Below are 15,633 nucleotides of genomic sequence, written 5' to 3' on the forward strand. Positions count from 1 at the left end.
TACAAAAATAAAGTGAAAACTTATTGATTTAAACATCAGGTAAAGATTTTCATTCCAATGATAAAATCTGCTACTCAGACTGCTACACTTTTCAACTCTTAAAGGAGTTAATTCCAAACACTGATATTTGGAAGCCTCTCAAAATTGCACCAATATTAAGTACTTTATTATAATGATGTTGTTGCCCATAAAAAGAAAGATTCTAAACAGCAACACTTCTTTATAGAAACAATAGTAATCTTTGATCTATAAAATGTCCTATGTAACAAAATAGCATGCAAGAAAAATAAGGATTGAAGATGTGATAGCTGTAAAATGAAAGTAGAGAAAAATAAAAGCCCTGTTTAAATAGATAACAGATATAGATAAGTAAATAGATAAGTGTACTCCCTCTCTCAATCTTTCCTGAAAAAAAAAAACAAACACAACTGAAATACTAACAATGAAGTCAGTTCGCTTATGAGTCTTGTTTATCTCCAACATCTAAACTTCTATCCCATGATACTTCTTACAGAGCTTGCCTGTCTTTAACAATGATAACGCTTGTTTTCTTACTTTTTTTGCGTGTTTTTGGATGTGACAAAACATTTTGGATTTGTGACTTTTTTATTTTTTAAAAAGATCTATCAGATATTCCACATAACACTGAAGGAAAATAGGTTAAATAGTTTTGGAAAGGTTAAGTAAGATTCAAATAAATCTTGCCAGTCTTAAATGGTAACCACTTATTAGCATCAAAAGAAGCCAACCAATGCTGCAGGTGTTCATTACCACTAGAAAGCAATCTAAGAGGCAGTAGCCTCTTTGCCAGATGTTTTTTTTGTTTTTTTTTTTTTTTTTTTTCTTCTCCTGTACAGCATGGCTCAACCCATAATCAGGTTCAGGAACTGAAAACAAAGTTTCTTACCAATGAGGAAACTATTCTATAAATCAGACGTGTGGACTAAAGTTTATTTACTAAATTGCTGCCTATACCTGACAAGGAATAACGTAGTGTTAGTATCATATAATGAACAACAAATTATTTCAGAAAAATGTTGTCAAATAAGGTCTTTGACAAGAACACTTGTGAAGAGTGTAAAAGGAAAAATAATAAAATAAGTAAAAGGAAGCATCTGTTGGGAATTCTTCCAGCTGTGCTTAACACTTTTGGAAGATGACAGAGACATAGTACGCGCAGGGCTACGCAGTAACTTTCACTTCCTATAAATATACAGAGGTGTTGTTCTGGCCACCATGATGTTTTTCAAAAAATTCATAGCATGGTTTGCTCTGTTTTCCATCTACAAGCTTCAAAGCACATCACAAAGCATTTCAGAACTGCTGATCCTATTTTACAGATGGGAAAATAGAGAACCGATTGGAGTGATGGCTCAAGTGGCTTAAGGTAATACAGTAATGCAGGGGTACAAATGATAATATGAGCCAAGTTCAACACGGTCATATTTAAGATCTATTAGATATCAAAGAAGCATTTTCATTTGTTTTAATGCATTCTTGTGCAGGATGCACTGAAATCTGAAACCACAGACAAAAATGGTCTCAATGGCCTAAGCAACCATCACTATTCAGAAAACCTAAAAGCATAATCAATGACAAAATAGTGAATCAAAGCTGATGAAAATAAAGGGGTGAAAAATACATTACACTTACTAAATGGTTATTGTTCAGAACCATAAAATCCATGCATGAGTTAAGGTAGATGCGCTCCTTCTATTTTGCCAAATGCAAAGCCTAATTCTGCTACAGTCCAACATACTCTGTATTTTAGAAATTATTTGGAAAGAGGGAAAGGAATTGTGATTTGGTCGTTTGATGAGCAAATACTGCTTACAATGCAGTAACAGTTGCAGAGAGAGTCAGTATATGCTATGGCTACCATATAGATTGAAGTCAAAGCTTTAAATGGCACTGGTTAGCTCTTTATTACAGTGAAGCACACATCAATAAGAATCAACATAGCTTTTATTTGTGGCAATTTTAACATTATGTGGGTTCTTTCTTACAGTCATCAGAATTTCAGCAATTTTAGTATCTCAGTAGTTAAATAAATTATTCAGTAGTTTCTTAATGAAAGCCCCGTTGATCAAAATCTAAAAGTTATAATTAGGTGAAGTTATTTATGAGTTTCTGTTAATTTTTCATTAGCTCTTAGTGTTTTGATAAAAATAAACCTGAGTATCATTGTAGCTAATAGGTCAAATTAGAGGTGACCGATGGATCTTTATTTTCTATTTGAAGAAAAAAAAAAAAAAAAGAAAAGAAAAATGTCAATAAGGGGGCTTAGTCTTTGAAGATGCAGAACATACTGGCTTCAGTCCACAAAACACTGTATAAATTTTATGAGATAAGCCACTTGTGTGTAATAAATCATGGGAGTGAAGAGAACTGAACACAGAAGAAAGAGTCTTAAGCAATGCACTAAAAGCCAGAATAAATGTAAATTAAATAAATTAAAAATGGACTAAGTGACTGTTTCTTTTTGTTTAGAGACATCTTATTTCATCTCTAAGTGGTGTTTGCTTGCAAGAAAGGTATAGACGTAAAGTATTCCTTATTGTTACTTATGAAAGATCTCTTCAGGTCAAGATAAAAAGTATGGGTATTTTTGCCATGTTCTCATACCATCTGATATGTAGAGAAATATGCAACCTACCTGTGATAAAATTTACAATATTCAGTTTGTTCTCTTTTACAGTCCTTTCTGAAGCAGGAAAAGAAAAATCAAAAAACATCACACACAGACATTAGAAGTCACATGCATATTTAACACCATTAAATATATCTGCTAGGCTATATTTTATAAAAATGTATGATCAACAGATGCATCCTTGTGATGACTCAGGAAAAACAAGTATGTCTTCACAGTTCATCTAAATGTGGAGGTAAAAGTTTAGGAAATGACAGAAATATCTAAGGCCATGCATTTTTCTCTGGGTGTCAGAGTCATATAAGTGGCAATGCAAATCATCCATCATCTACCAGGAAGCCACACACACACACACACACATCCCAGGCTATCGTAATTCTCACTTGTTTTGCCTTCTTTCTCTCTATGCAAGCATAGTGCTTATGCAGTCATATTTCTCAATTTTCTTTCTTTGTTAAAGCTTTTTGCTTCTTTTAGAAATAAAAAGAAAAAAAAGCAACTATTTGGAGCAAAGATGATCTATTCAGCGCTTAACATTGGGAAAGGGAGAGCCAGAATACAGACAGCTGAAACTGGGAATTTCCAGTTTAATGGAAAATTCTGGTATTCTGGTTATTCTGAATCAGAACAAACTATTTCAAAATTTCCCACAAAACAGAAATTAAAAAAAAAATGCTTTCAAAAATGTTGAAACACATTTCGTTTGGGCTTTCTAGTTTTGTTTATTTTACATTAATTTTCATATTTTGTATTTTTGTTTTGCCAGTCATAGCTACACATCATCTCATGCCACTTAGTAATAATAAATGTTACTTCCATAATGTATACTATTTTTTAAATATAAGTATTCAAATTGTGCAAACAATATACGTAATAGTTGATGTATATTTCCTTTAGGTAGGAAAATAAGATCAATATTTGGCTTTGAACTAATTTTAGAAGCAACTATTACTAAATCCTAGGGGAAAAAAAATACTAATACAAGGATATTCAAAATAGCTGCCATTATAATTTATATGATAAATTAAAATTATCATAGTACTCAATATTTCAGTTCACAGATGACCCATGTGTTAATTTTGACTGTTCTTTACACCAATTGTTTCTGCTATTACTCATAAGTAGTAACTCATAAACAGAAATTCTGGACTCACACATCCATCTTCCTCTTTAAACACGTTTTTCTTGATCTATGAATATAAAAGGTTTCAATTTACTTGATCCTCATTTAATCATGAAACTTCCACATTCCCTGTTTTGCCCTAAAGAGAAAATGCTTTTCAAGGTACTGCTCTTCTCCTTAGTCTGCCTTCAATACTGCCAATGTAATGATGGCTCAAATTGCACACCTTCATTCTGCCCATCAAATTTGTACCTTGCTTTTCATGTAGTGGTGATGCTACTTAGGCTACCAGGAGAAAAAGCTGGTGTTTTTTTTTGTTTGTTTTGTTTTGTTTTTTAATACAATTATTTAGCTCAAATGAATTACTAAAATAATTCATTTCTTGATTTCCTATTTTCTTTTAACTGGGTGAAAGGAATTTTCCAACGTATACCTGGCTTATCACTAACTTCAATGCAACATATTCATAAAATACTCACTTTTACCCCTTTCTCCAGAGTTGTTTCCTAGAAAAGAAAGCTAAACTTCTCCAATAGCAAACACATAATATTTTACAAATAACTCACTAGAGACTGTAAGAGCTAAACAATCATTTGTGTGTTTCAGGAAATAATACTAACATTGTAAATAACATTTTATCTTATCCAAAAGCAAGCAAGATGATTTATGAAGCAAATAAAAAGAGACAGCTCCAAACCAAAAGGCCTTAAGTTGGAGGCTAAGCAAAGAATGAGGAAACTACATTCAGATCATGCCGAAATTCCGTGAAATTTACATTCTCCACTTTAAAACCTCTTCAGAAATGGATCACAAAAATAGTAAATGACAAAAGACATAGTATCTCTATGAAGAAGCCAAAGGTAATACTCAGGCCAAAGACTGCACTTACAAGAATCCCAGATCAGCATGCCAAAATAAGGCCGCCTTGTGGGGTTCATTTACCTAAACACAGGTGCTGAAGGCCATCTGAGATGACCCAAAGTATCCAAGAAATCTACACAGGATCAGCAGATATGACACAGAGACCTCAGGGAAATACATATCCCTCTGTAATGGAAGCTGCAAGACATGCAGGATATCCCACAGCACTAAAAATGACACTAAATGCCTAGATTTAGGCAAATACTGCCTTTAATGCCTAGCATCATGATTGGGACCTCAAAAAGTTAAACATATATATATATATAAATATATAACAAACACAGTTTCCATTAGCCCGGTGAACTGAATTCAGTAGCCAGTTGGTAGGCTAAGGGAAGACTGATAAGACATCATTCCTTCACAATGGTCTTCTGCCTTTAGGGAGGAACAGGGGACACATTACCATGGCATTCAATATGGATCAAAAACCTCTTCACTGTATCTCATTGCATTTGTGTCTGTTCTGCGCAGGATGAATGCTTTTAAAACAACATAATAAAAGATGATATTGTCACTGCTATTTTCATATAATAAAGAACATCCGTTCACCAACCACTGTGCTAATTGTCTTCTTTCATCTTGTCTTCCACCATGCTCTTAGCCCTAAAAAGGTGGTGTCTATTCTATCTTAGTTCCAGAAGAATTATAATCCCAATATAATAACAGATAACAAATAACTGGATATAGGTAACATTGATCCAATACAGGAAAGTGCAAGAGGATGTCATGCTGGTTGCCTTACTGTAGTTTGGGTTTTTCAGGCATTGTGGCAATGTTCCTACCTTTTAAGGAAGAATTTTAAAAGGCATAATGTATTAATTCAGGTAATTGATTAATTACAGTTTTGTTAGCTGTCTTGTATAAAACAGAGTTCTCCATGGAAAGACTAACAAATGAGCATTACAGAGTTACAGCATATTAATGAAATCATAGGAGTATTAAAGTGCAAAAGATGAGAATCAGAACATATAAACTCCTAAATATCTGATTATCTCACATACATATTTCATAAATCTTTATGGATATTACATTGCTCCGGGCTATAGTTAAGAAGCCAAACAAAGATATCCCTGCTAGTGTCTTTTGATATCAAATAACTATACTCGTTTCTTTTTTTTTTTTTTTTTTGGTGAGCTGATTATATTTTGTGAGCATTTTTATGATTACTGCACATTTTGTAGCTTACAGGTACAACTGCACTCAGTCACTAAGTAGTAAATCGTGCTTTACTTATTCTAAATTGTTTATAATTCAAAAGCTATTATATTTAAAAAAGAAGAAATTAAAAAATTTCCAGTAGTTAGTAGACTTCTATACCGACCATGATACTACAATCAGAAGAGAAGCTATATTTTAGGAAAGTAGTGATCCTCAGATAAATATGTCCTGAGGAATGTTTTATTCTCTAGAAAATAAATAAATAAATAAATAAATAAATAAAAATGAAATGGCCTGTGAAGAAAAGCACTGCACTGACTATGTAAAAAATTACTACCAAAAACCTCTCTTGAATGTATTCTCTTTTCCCATCTTTTCACAGTATCACTTTAAAACAACAACTAATTGACAAAAGTGAAGTGCTTTGGAAAGTGAGATTGGATGGCTAGAATGAGGGTATAGAGTTCAGAATGGCTCCATGGAAAGAAAGAGGATCAGCAGTTATGTAGAGACACCACGATTCTTTGGCTACCATGAAAGCCAAAAGTTCCATCTTCTACTGCGTGCTGCTGTCATGACCAAGACAGGCGTAGTAAAACCCGGGAGAAAAAAAAAAAAAAAAAAAAGGCAGTGAAATGAGGGTTTGAAGATCAGGCAGTGGGGAACTGATAAATGTGTGGATTCCTTCTGTTATTTCAGAAGAAAAAGCAAGAAGAATTACATGCACCCCTCTGCAGTATGTACTTCCCACATTCTCCTATAGGCTGGTGAAATAAACGATACATGTGCTGTGAGTTACATTGGGTACCCTCAAGGTACGTGTAGAACATGTGTAGAGTTCAATGAACTCTGAAATGCAGAGGAAAAAATAAAATATAACAAGATATTAAAACAGAGTGCCTGCAGTACAAATGTGTGTTAGAATACTTGAAATTGTAGTTGGTATTACCTCAGCTAAAACTTACCTCAAAGCCCCCAGTGATTCTACCATTATACTACATTAGAGTAAACCCCTTCCAAAGAGCAATCAGCTTAGCTAACCATACACAGCTTAAAACTACACAGAGCTGAGTATTAGCCATTTGTAGAGGATACTAATAACTAAGCATGTCCTTTCTGCCTGGCAAGTACCATATAGTTCAAGGTGGATCTGAAAACTGAGAGTGGACCTAGGCCAATATGATCTCAATTGTTATTTTCAATAATAGAGTACAGCTAGCACCTCAACATGCAACTGTCTGTGACATGTATTTGGCTGCAGTCTTATTTAATCCTCTACTTTTAAAATGCCGTCTTCCAAAATCAAAGGCTAACAAGTACAAATTGTATCCATAAAACAGCATCACAACTTTATTCTCAATAGCTAAGCATTGAAATGCAAGCATACATTATAAATAGAAAAACAGCTGGCTTGGAGCACATTGCAAGCCACTAACACAGTTGAGGGATTTGAATGACATCATAACCCGTGAGAGCATGTTGCTGGCCAGCTGGTGTTATTTATAATATACTCATAATTGAGGAAAAATAAAAAGGCAAAAGTTAGGTATTACAGAACTAACAAAGTAAGTTAGTTTGAATTCTCTCTTTTCCAGCGTCACTTAAATTATCAAGAGTAACTATGAAGGTGACTACTAAAAAGGGGGGAAATCACTTTATAATTACAACAGAATATTTAAAATAAAAGTCATAGAAGCCCCTGAAGCTGGGCTTCTTATGTTACTACATTCATAGTACTGTAAATTCTAGGAAATTATATGACTTCTGTGTGGTTGCTAAAAAATCACAAAGCTATTTTGCCATATTTACAAGTAGTGCTCAACAATTATTTTACTTTTAGCAAATTGCAAGCTGTTATTTTAGGGTTAATAGCACAGAGAGTTGGAGGGTTTAATTGTTACTCAGCATATAGGCGTGCCAAGTTTAATAATGTAAATATGCATTAAAAAAATAGTAGATTGACTCCCCGTCTCTCTATGTTAAAATAAATAAAATAAATAAAATATCTGTGTCTCTGTGCATAAATAAAATGTGTACAGATGGAGGGAGGAATGCAAAGGTATACAAACAATGCCCTTACCTATGTAAGTTTTTGTGTATTTGAATTGCAGACACGCACACAAAAACACAAATATACACATAGCCATCGGAAAGTTAACCAGAATACATTTTCTTATTTTTCGTGGCAGCATAAGCTTTTTTGTCTGCTAACCCCTCAGTCACTAATTCACATTCTTTTAAAGGGAAAAAAATATGCTTCTGTGCTCTAGTTTTAAAATGCAAAGGTATGATGTTATTTGTCACCATGCCCAAAAAAGTCCTTACTCGGTAACTTTGCCAGAAGAGGGAGAGAGAGAGAAGGCAAATGCTCCCCCAGCTGTTTCCTGTCTACAGTGTCTGTGTAATGTAGATAAATGTGAGGATTTTCTCTAAATCCCTCTTCTGTTTGCTAAATCTCACTGTCACTGCTAAAATCAGAGCAGATAGAGCCTGCGCAATGGAATAAAGTCCTCAATATTGAAATGTGACATTGCTCTCAACATCTCACATCTCTCTGGATTTCTTTTTTCTCATCATTACTGCTAACAAATTCATTTCCAGACTTTGCACTTTTAAGAAGCAATGGAAAAAATCAACAGTCTTTCAACACAATTAGTTAAGTGCTGCTTTTGTGATTTCTTGAAGGTAAATCTTTATTACTATTTCAAATAATTTTTTAGTTCTATTTTACTGTGTATTGTCTGCTTCTGGTTTGAAGAGTATTCTGCACTTTTCAATAACATTATTTTAGTATTGAGAATTATTTATAAATTGCTGAACATGCAATTTTATGTGATCTGGAAAATGGCTGTATGTAATAGTTGCAATTACATAGATAACTGTAAGGGTAAACTATTGCAGATATATGTCTTAAATGTCACTTCTATTCAGAGAACTTCACAATATTTCAGTTATGTCATTAAAGGGTCCAATTACATCATTGTCTATATTGTTAATTAATGCTTTTGGACAAGAACTTTTAGCTATTTTCTGCAGGTGCAGGTTTTTATAGGAAAATAGGCATTGTACACATGTTAAGTTTCTGCAGTTTTAATATACACAATTATAAATAAAACCTTCATGCTTTCACACTGAAACTTTTAAGAGATGTTGTCATTGCAGCAATTTTCTGGCAGTATTGTTGCATTTACTTGGATTTTTTTTTTCTTTCATAAATTAAAAGTAAATTTGAAGTTCTGTTTGTTTTCTACATTAGAACCCAGCTGCAACTCTTGCTGACCTTGCATATTTGTATAGCTTAAGCAACTGTATATAAAGAAAATGGAAATTCTTCTACATGTTCTTCTCCAAGTTTTCCCTTGTAGGGAGGGCTGCTTCAGGAAAGTTTGCATATGAAGTTTCATGTTATGACCCTAGAATTTCTACTCATTAATATAAGCTGTCGTTAGGTAAATTTGGCTTCAGAAGGTGCATTGACCTCTGTTTCTGTCAATTGGCCCTAGTTCAACTTTCCATTATCAGCAAATTTATATCCTTCAAGAACTTTTTTTTTTCTTTAGTGGTTTGCAAGCACCCTTATGCAGTTAACAGAGTTCTTTTTTAATTGTTTAGGGCCTAATTATTTTTTTAGAATGTCTTACACTTAAAGACACTTATCCCATTCCTTAATGTGACTTAGAAGAGCAGGTCTATAATTGCAATGGATGAAACCATTCTTTTAATGTACAAACAGGCATCCTTTCCAATGTACTTGAAAGGTGAAGATGACTTTTTTAAGGTTATGAGCAAAGCATTAAGAGATATAAAAGTAATATGCTGGTTGCTCAGCTGGTGCATCCTGCCAAGCTTCCTTGGAAGCAGGGGAACATATTGATTTAGGTTAAGATGTAGCCCTGATTTTTTTTAAATCAAAGTTAACAGTATTTAAACCTTGATCCATTCTGAAGTACATATGCTTTATAAATTTATAATAATTGCTAGTTAATACTATTACTACATACTAGTTACTTCTCTTACTATGACTCAATAATTAGACCCAACAGCTTCATATCAAAATGAATATAACTTGATTTTTTCTATAGCATATACTATCCATAAAAAATTTTGCCCACCTCTAGATATTTATAATTATTGTGTGTGTCCTTATATGCTATTAAAATGACCAGGGATGTGAAGAATCCTTATGCACAACTTGTGCCAAATGATAGTTTGTACTAAGAAGTGGACCTGTATATAAGAATTAAGATGTAAAAGAGATGTAGAGTGTTCATATATGACATTCCTCTGTGGTGCCACTCTTCTGAACTATTAAAAGAGGAATGCAGCAAAAGCTGGTTATTTTACTAAAAAAAGAGGAAATTCCAGCTGTGAAAATATGGTCAGTCATTCTATGCAACTAAAAGAAGTGCTTAACCAGGCTCATCCTGAACCTGTATTCAATTTCCAAATGTAATTAGATTCTTCAATAAACCCCACCCACATGCCAATGCATTTTCTTTTTAAACTCTCAACTTTCTAGTTAGACTTGGGACACTGCAAGTACTCTGCCTGTTTGCAAAGGACCTGAAGCAATATTGGATTACAACTTTGTATTTTCTTAAGAATATTCCCCTCAGACATAATGGGAACTGTGATTTTACCACAAACATATTGAATCAACTAATGTTATGTTTAATTAAAATGATGAGGTAAAGTTAAAGTCTTAAACTATGTTTTGGAATTAGTTTTTATTAAATAGCACTTGATTATTTTATTCTTTAAAGAAAGATTGAGCTGTAGAAACATGTGCATCTACCCCCCCCCCAATAAAAAGTTTTTACTTGTTTGCAAGTTCTTGACTGCTTTTAAATTTGAGGATAAAGTGTAGAAATTCTCTGTGGTTTATACTGTGCAGCCTTTTTGGCCTCCACTAAAGGAAAAACAGTTGATAATCTGTTTTGTTGTAGTTCAGTGCTGATATTTATCTTAAAATGTAACCCAGCTGAAAAGACTTAAAAAAAATACAAAATTGTTAAATGTCTAAGATTTATGTTTATTTCTGGACCAAGTTATACAAGAACAAACTGTTAAATACATAATGTTCTTGTATTTATAATGTCTTTCAGCCTTCTGAGCCTGTGTGCTAAACAGTTTTCTGCTTTACCTCTTCAGAACTAGGAACTGGGAACCATCTTAAACTGCAGGTGCATCACATTAATCTTAAAAATTAAAAAATATGGCAAGGGAAAAAAGAAATTGATGTTGTTAAGATATGGAATCATTACAGGAAATAATGTTGTGTGTTATCATTATTCATTCATCTGACCTTCCTCCATCTGCCATTGAAGTCATGTCCATGCATTAAAACTTGTTTTTTTTTTTTTTTTTTTTCCATGACAAAGTTGGCTAAAGACTGTTGTGAATGGGAAACTAATTATTCTTTCTTTTTATGATATATCCTGAGATTAGATTTGCTCATTATTTTCACAGTGGAAATATTATCAGGAAAAAAGGGGGATACATTCTGACTTTCTAATTTTTCTCTTATTCAGTTTTGACTTAAGTTGAAATAGGGGACTCATCCAGCTAGATGCTAAGATCCCTTGCCAAGAAAAAAAGAATTCTTGAAAATTATTGACTTAAACTAGAGAAAGCTCAATACCCCACTGAATCAGCTTTCATATGAACAGACAATAGATAGTTTCATCAGTTTTTCAAAAGTTTAGTGAAGAAAATTTGGGGAAAGAGTCCCTGAAACCCTGAAAGAAACTTCAGGAGATTGATCACGTTATTCCAGTTCTTTGCACTTGTCTATTAATACAAGCCAGTTTTAAGCCAAGCAATAATGATTTGTAACTTCTTACCTGACTGCAACACTAACATCAACCTTGCAATAGAATGAAATTAAATGCAGATTTACACCCTTTAAAACTAACATTTTTGGCAAATGACCTAAATCAGTTCAGAATATGAATTAAGCACATTCTTCACTGTCTCGATACTGAATAGAAATAGATTTTCCTACTATTTAAAAAATGCTATCTTATTTGACATGTTGATATACATTGATACAAAAGGAAGTAGACAAATGGAATGGTGTAAATTTACACCCACTAAGGATTGACCCTTCTTCAATCATAAGTCCAGGAAAAGAACAGTTTGTAACTAAATGTTAAGTGAGAAAAAAAATCATCACCTGTGTTCACACCTCATAGACAAACTTGACCTAAGCAGACAGTGAAAGTATACCTGTTTCTATCAAATACAAATAAAAGTCCTTAACTAGTTCTCCTCTTAATTTCTTGAATGCTTCCAAATGTTTACTTGCTAGTAATAGAGGACAGGAAGAATCATTCAGTGTGGTCCCCTCCTCTGGAAGGTCCCACATGACCTCATCTGTAAATTTAGCAAGCTCTACCTTAAAATGTCTTTTGTTTTGTGCTCGTATTTTCATTTTTCAGGTGTCTGGAGAACCACAGAATTCTAATAATTAAAAAACCTTTTCCTCTTGGGCCAAATTTTCTTCCATGTGATTTACAGCCATTTATTCTTATGCCAGTGCTCCAGTGCTGTTTTCTAAGTTTAAATAACTTGTCAGTCATATACCACCTCCACATCCCCTAGTATATTGGCAGACAGCTGTCATATTCCCTCTTAGACTATCTGGACCCAAACAAAACAATTCAAGGTTGTCTAGTCTTCCTTACCCTAATAGTTCTAGGCTTCCCAGATCCCTTTGCCTGTCTATTGTACTATTCCATATCCTCCCTTGGCAAGAGCATAAATCATAGTTCCTACAACATTTTCTAACTGCCTGTGAATGTGAACCAAGACCACTCAGTAATGTAAGTCATCAGTTTGCAAAATGTATATACTAGAATGTGTAGAGTTGCAACCTCATGGTGAGGCCTACCCTGATACTGTGTTTATTGTCTAACAAATTACAGTGCATATGCATTCTCAACTCCCAAGGGTGCAGGAGTAATTTTCTTTAGGACTCTGTTGGGAAACTGACACAGTACTTTTGCTTCCTTGGCAGGTGAAGATGCATACTGTGTCCTACATTCATTTCTTCTACCTTGGCCTGTGTTTGCTTACCTTAACCAGTTCTGTTGCTGCTGGCCCAGAAACGCTGTGTGGTGCTGAGCTGGTTGATGCTCTTCAGTTTGTATGTGGAGACAGAGGCTTTTACTTCAGTAAGTCAACCTTTTCATTCAACTCCTAAGCTTTTCCATGTAATCCGTTAGAGTTTGTAACTGCTCTAAGCAAACTTAGGAATTATCAAACCAAGCTGCCAAGTGTCGCTAGTATCCTCTATCTCAGAGATGCCCAAGTCTTCAATGACAATGAAGACTCAGTAAAGAACAGAGGTGTACCCATGATCAGTCTCAATGAGATTTTGATGCATTTTACTTTTCAGACATGTCATTGTTTTTAACTGCTTCCCAGCTGCTGCTATCCCACCTGCTATGTTACTGCTTTCTGCTGACCTGCCACTGAAATTAAGGGAATAAAAGGATACACTAGACCCAAGACATTCATGAGGCAGAACTGCATGTACCTATTATGTCAGATGACTCGTAAACAGTTTAAGTACACATTGTATCATATTAAAACACACAAAGCTTCAACATGTGGTTTGAAAAAAGAAAAGCTGGAAGGCAGTAAGCTGAATGATACTGCATCCAAGTATCCACATTCTATATCAGTTAAGTACAGGTGAAGTAAAATGCACTCACGATGAGATAATAAAGAATAATTCCACTACAGATGATAGATAAAGTCTGTAATAGTGTGGATACATTGGTATTTGAATAACTTTTTGGAGCAAGACCTATACTTGGAAAGTAAACATCACAATACTTTTCTGCATTTTAGATTGTGCAAAGCTCTTAGTAGCTTCTTACAAGTGTTATCAAAATCAAGAAGTACACAATTCATAAATAATGAAAATCTATTTCTAATTATCTGCTATATGTTATTCATATATCATACAATTAATGAAACTTGTAGCTCATTCATTTAACTCATTCATGAATATACTAATCCAAAACATGTACGAATTTGTGCTCTTAGAGCCTCTGATTTTACTGTGTTTTCTCTGTGTTTACTCCTAACAATATGGTGTAACTGGTTATTCTTGTCTAAAGTTATCTGTCTTTCAGGACCTCAGTTCCCCTTCAAAACAAACAAACAAACAAAAAACCACCACCTTTTTCAATCCTCGTTTCATCCTAATAATTCTTGCCTTCCAAGATATCGCTTTTGTTTTTCTGATCAGTTTCCCCCCACACCATTCCTATTCATTTCTACTCATGGAGTTATTGCTTTCAAGATTTTTCTCCTTGCTTGCAATAAAAATAGAATTGAGGAAATCCAGATTCTTGGACCTTCAATTTACAGAAAATCCAGATAGTCTCTACAAACAAGTTGCTAACTTTTTCACTTTCTTCTTCAGACTTTCTATTAAAGTTTACCCTTTGAAACTGGGAGCCTTAGTTTTGTATATACACAATAATTCATTAAAGAACCCTTCTTTTCTGTATTCAATGTGTTAGCTATCAGAAATCAGCATCTGCTCTACAGTGCTGCTTAACTTAGCATGCTGATGCTGTACACAGTATCAAAAATACTAGAATCTCTCATAAAGCAATTTACATTTTTCTACCAGTTCTTTATTTGTTCATCTGAACACCACAATCTCTTGCATTTATCAGCAGCTGAGTTACTCTTAATGGGCTATTTGAGTAGCCTACATATACTTTCTTTTTGTAGTTAGAAGGAATGTAATGGAAGTCTTTCTTCTCCTCTTCTTGTTCTTACACCAGAAAACAATGAAACAATATATCATTAGAACAGAAGAGCATTTTTTTAACTGTGCATGTATCTTAGACGTTTTTCCAGTCATTTGTCTCCTGGCAAAATGTCTGCCACTTGTTCAGAGAACTATCACACTTGTTTACTGCAAAAATGGCCGGTACTGCCAAACAATCTGACAACAATTCTGCGTACTCTTCGTGTTCCTCAAGATAAAAAATTGTGAAATGCTAATTATCAGCAAAAACTCTCTTTGTTTTCAATCTCAGTTGTTCTAAACTTACACAACTTGTTTCACATCTCTACATTCCCTGAGCTAGATGACCCTTACTTGAAAATACGAAGATGGGTTTCTGAAGTTTTAAAGGAGTTCAAAACCCCTCCAATGCTGAGTTTTGTTTGGCATCAGTAAAGGCACTCTAGGTTTCTTTGATGTGTGCCTACCTTCAGAGTTTTCACTTGAAATTAATGCAATTGTTGACACCAAGAAGTTTTACCTTATTTGGTATGGAGACCAATGGAAGATTTTACAAATGAATGACCACGGTGTTTTAGGAAAGTCTTGTATTTAACAGAATGCAATCACAAGATTCCATGGGAATTTTATGAAGATTAACGCAAGGTTGTTGGGTGCTAAGTAATGTGTGCCTCACGCCTTACTCTACTTCTGATTCATGAAGTAGTCATTTAATCTGTTTTAGCCTTTATCCTCTTATTTGTTAAATCTTAATCTAAAATACAGAACCATAGAAAAGTAAAGTCCAGTAACACTGTTGTGAGGATAGCAAGTTTTTTTACCAAATATACTCCAGAATACAACGTATTACTGGAAGCTATAAATGTTGCTCTGTTTCATGGTACTTTAAAAAAGACTACATCATTTGCAAAAGTAAAAATCCAGTGAACCTTTTTCTTTTACAGTGAAGTGGATGTCAATTTAAATTGCATTTTAAGCCTTCTATTCTCATTCTCTTGTTCCTTTATA

The 15,633-nt window shown here is 33.9% G+C and overlaps 2 protein-coding genes across 8 annotated transcripts in view; one reads left to right on the forward strand and one right to left on the reverse strand.

The window, feature by feature from the left end:
- The window catches only part of LOC310887024 (uncharacterized protein), a 211,546-nt gene that overhangs the window by 164,310 nt on the left and 31,603 nt on the right, over window positions 1-15,633 (reverse strand). The gene's annotated exons all lie outside the window — the stretch shown is intronic.
- Window positions 8,240-15,633, forward strand: part of IGF1 (insulin like growth factor 1) — a 55,033-nt gene continuing 47,639 nt past the window's right edge. The window contains exons 1-2 of the mRNA XM_083812412.1: window positions 8,240-8,537; window positions 12,871-13,027. Of these exons, the coding sequence (XP_083668538.1) occupies window positions 8,475-8,537; window positions 12,871-13,027 (220 nt within the window). The 5' untranslated portion in view covers window positions 8,240-8,474. The remainder of the gene's footprint in view (window positions 8,538-12,870; window positions 13,028-15,633) is intronic.

The sequence above is a fragment of the Anser anser genome, assembly GCF_964211835.1.
Source record: "Anser anser genome assembly, chromosome: 1".
NCBI lineage: Eukaryota > Metazoa > Chordata > Aves > Anseriformes > Anatidae > Anser > Anser anser.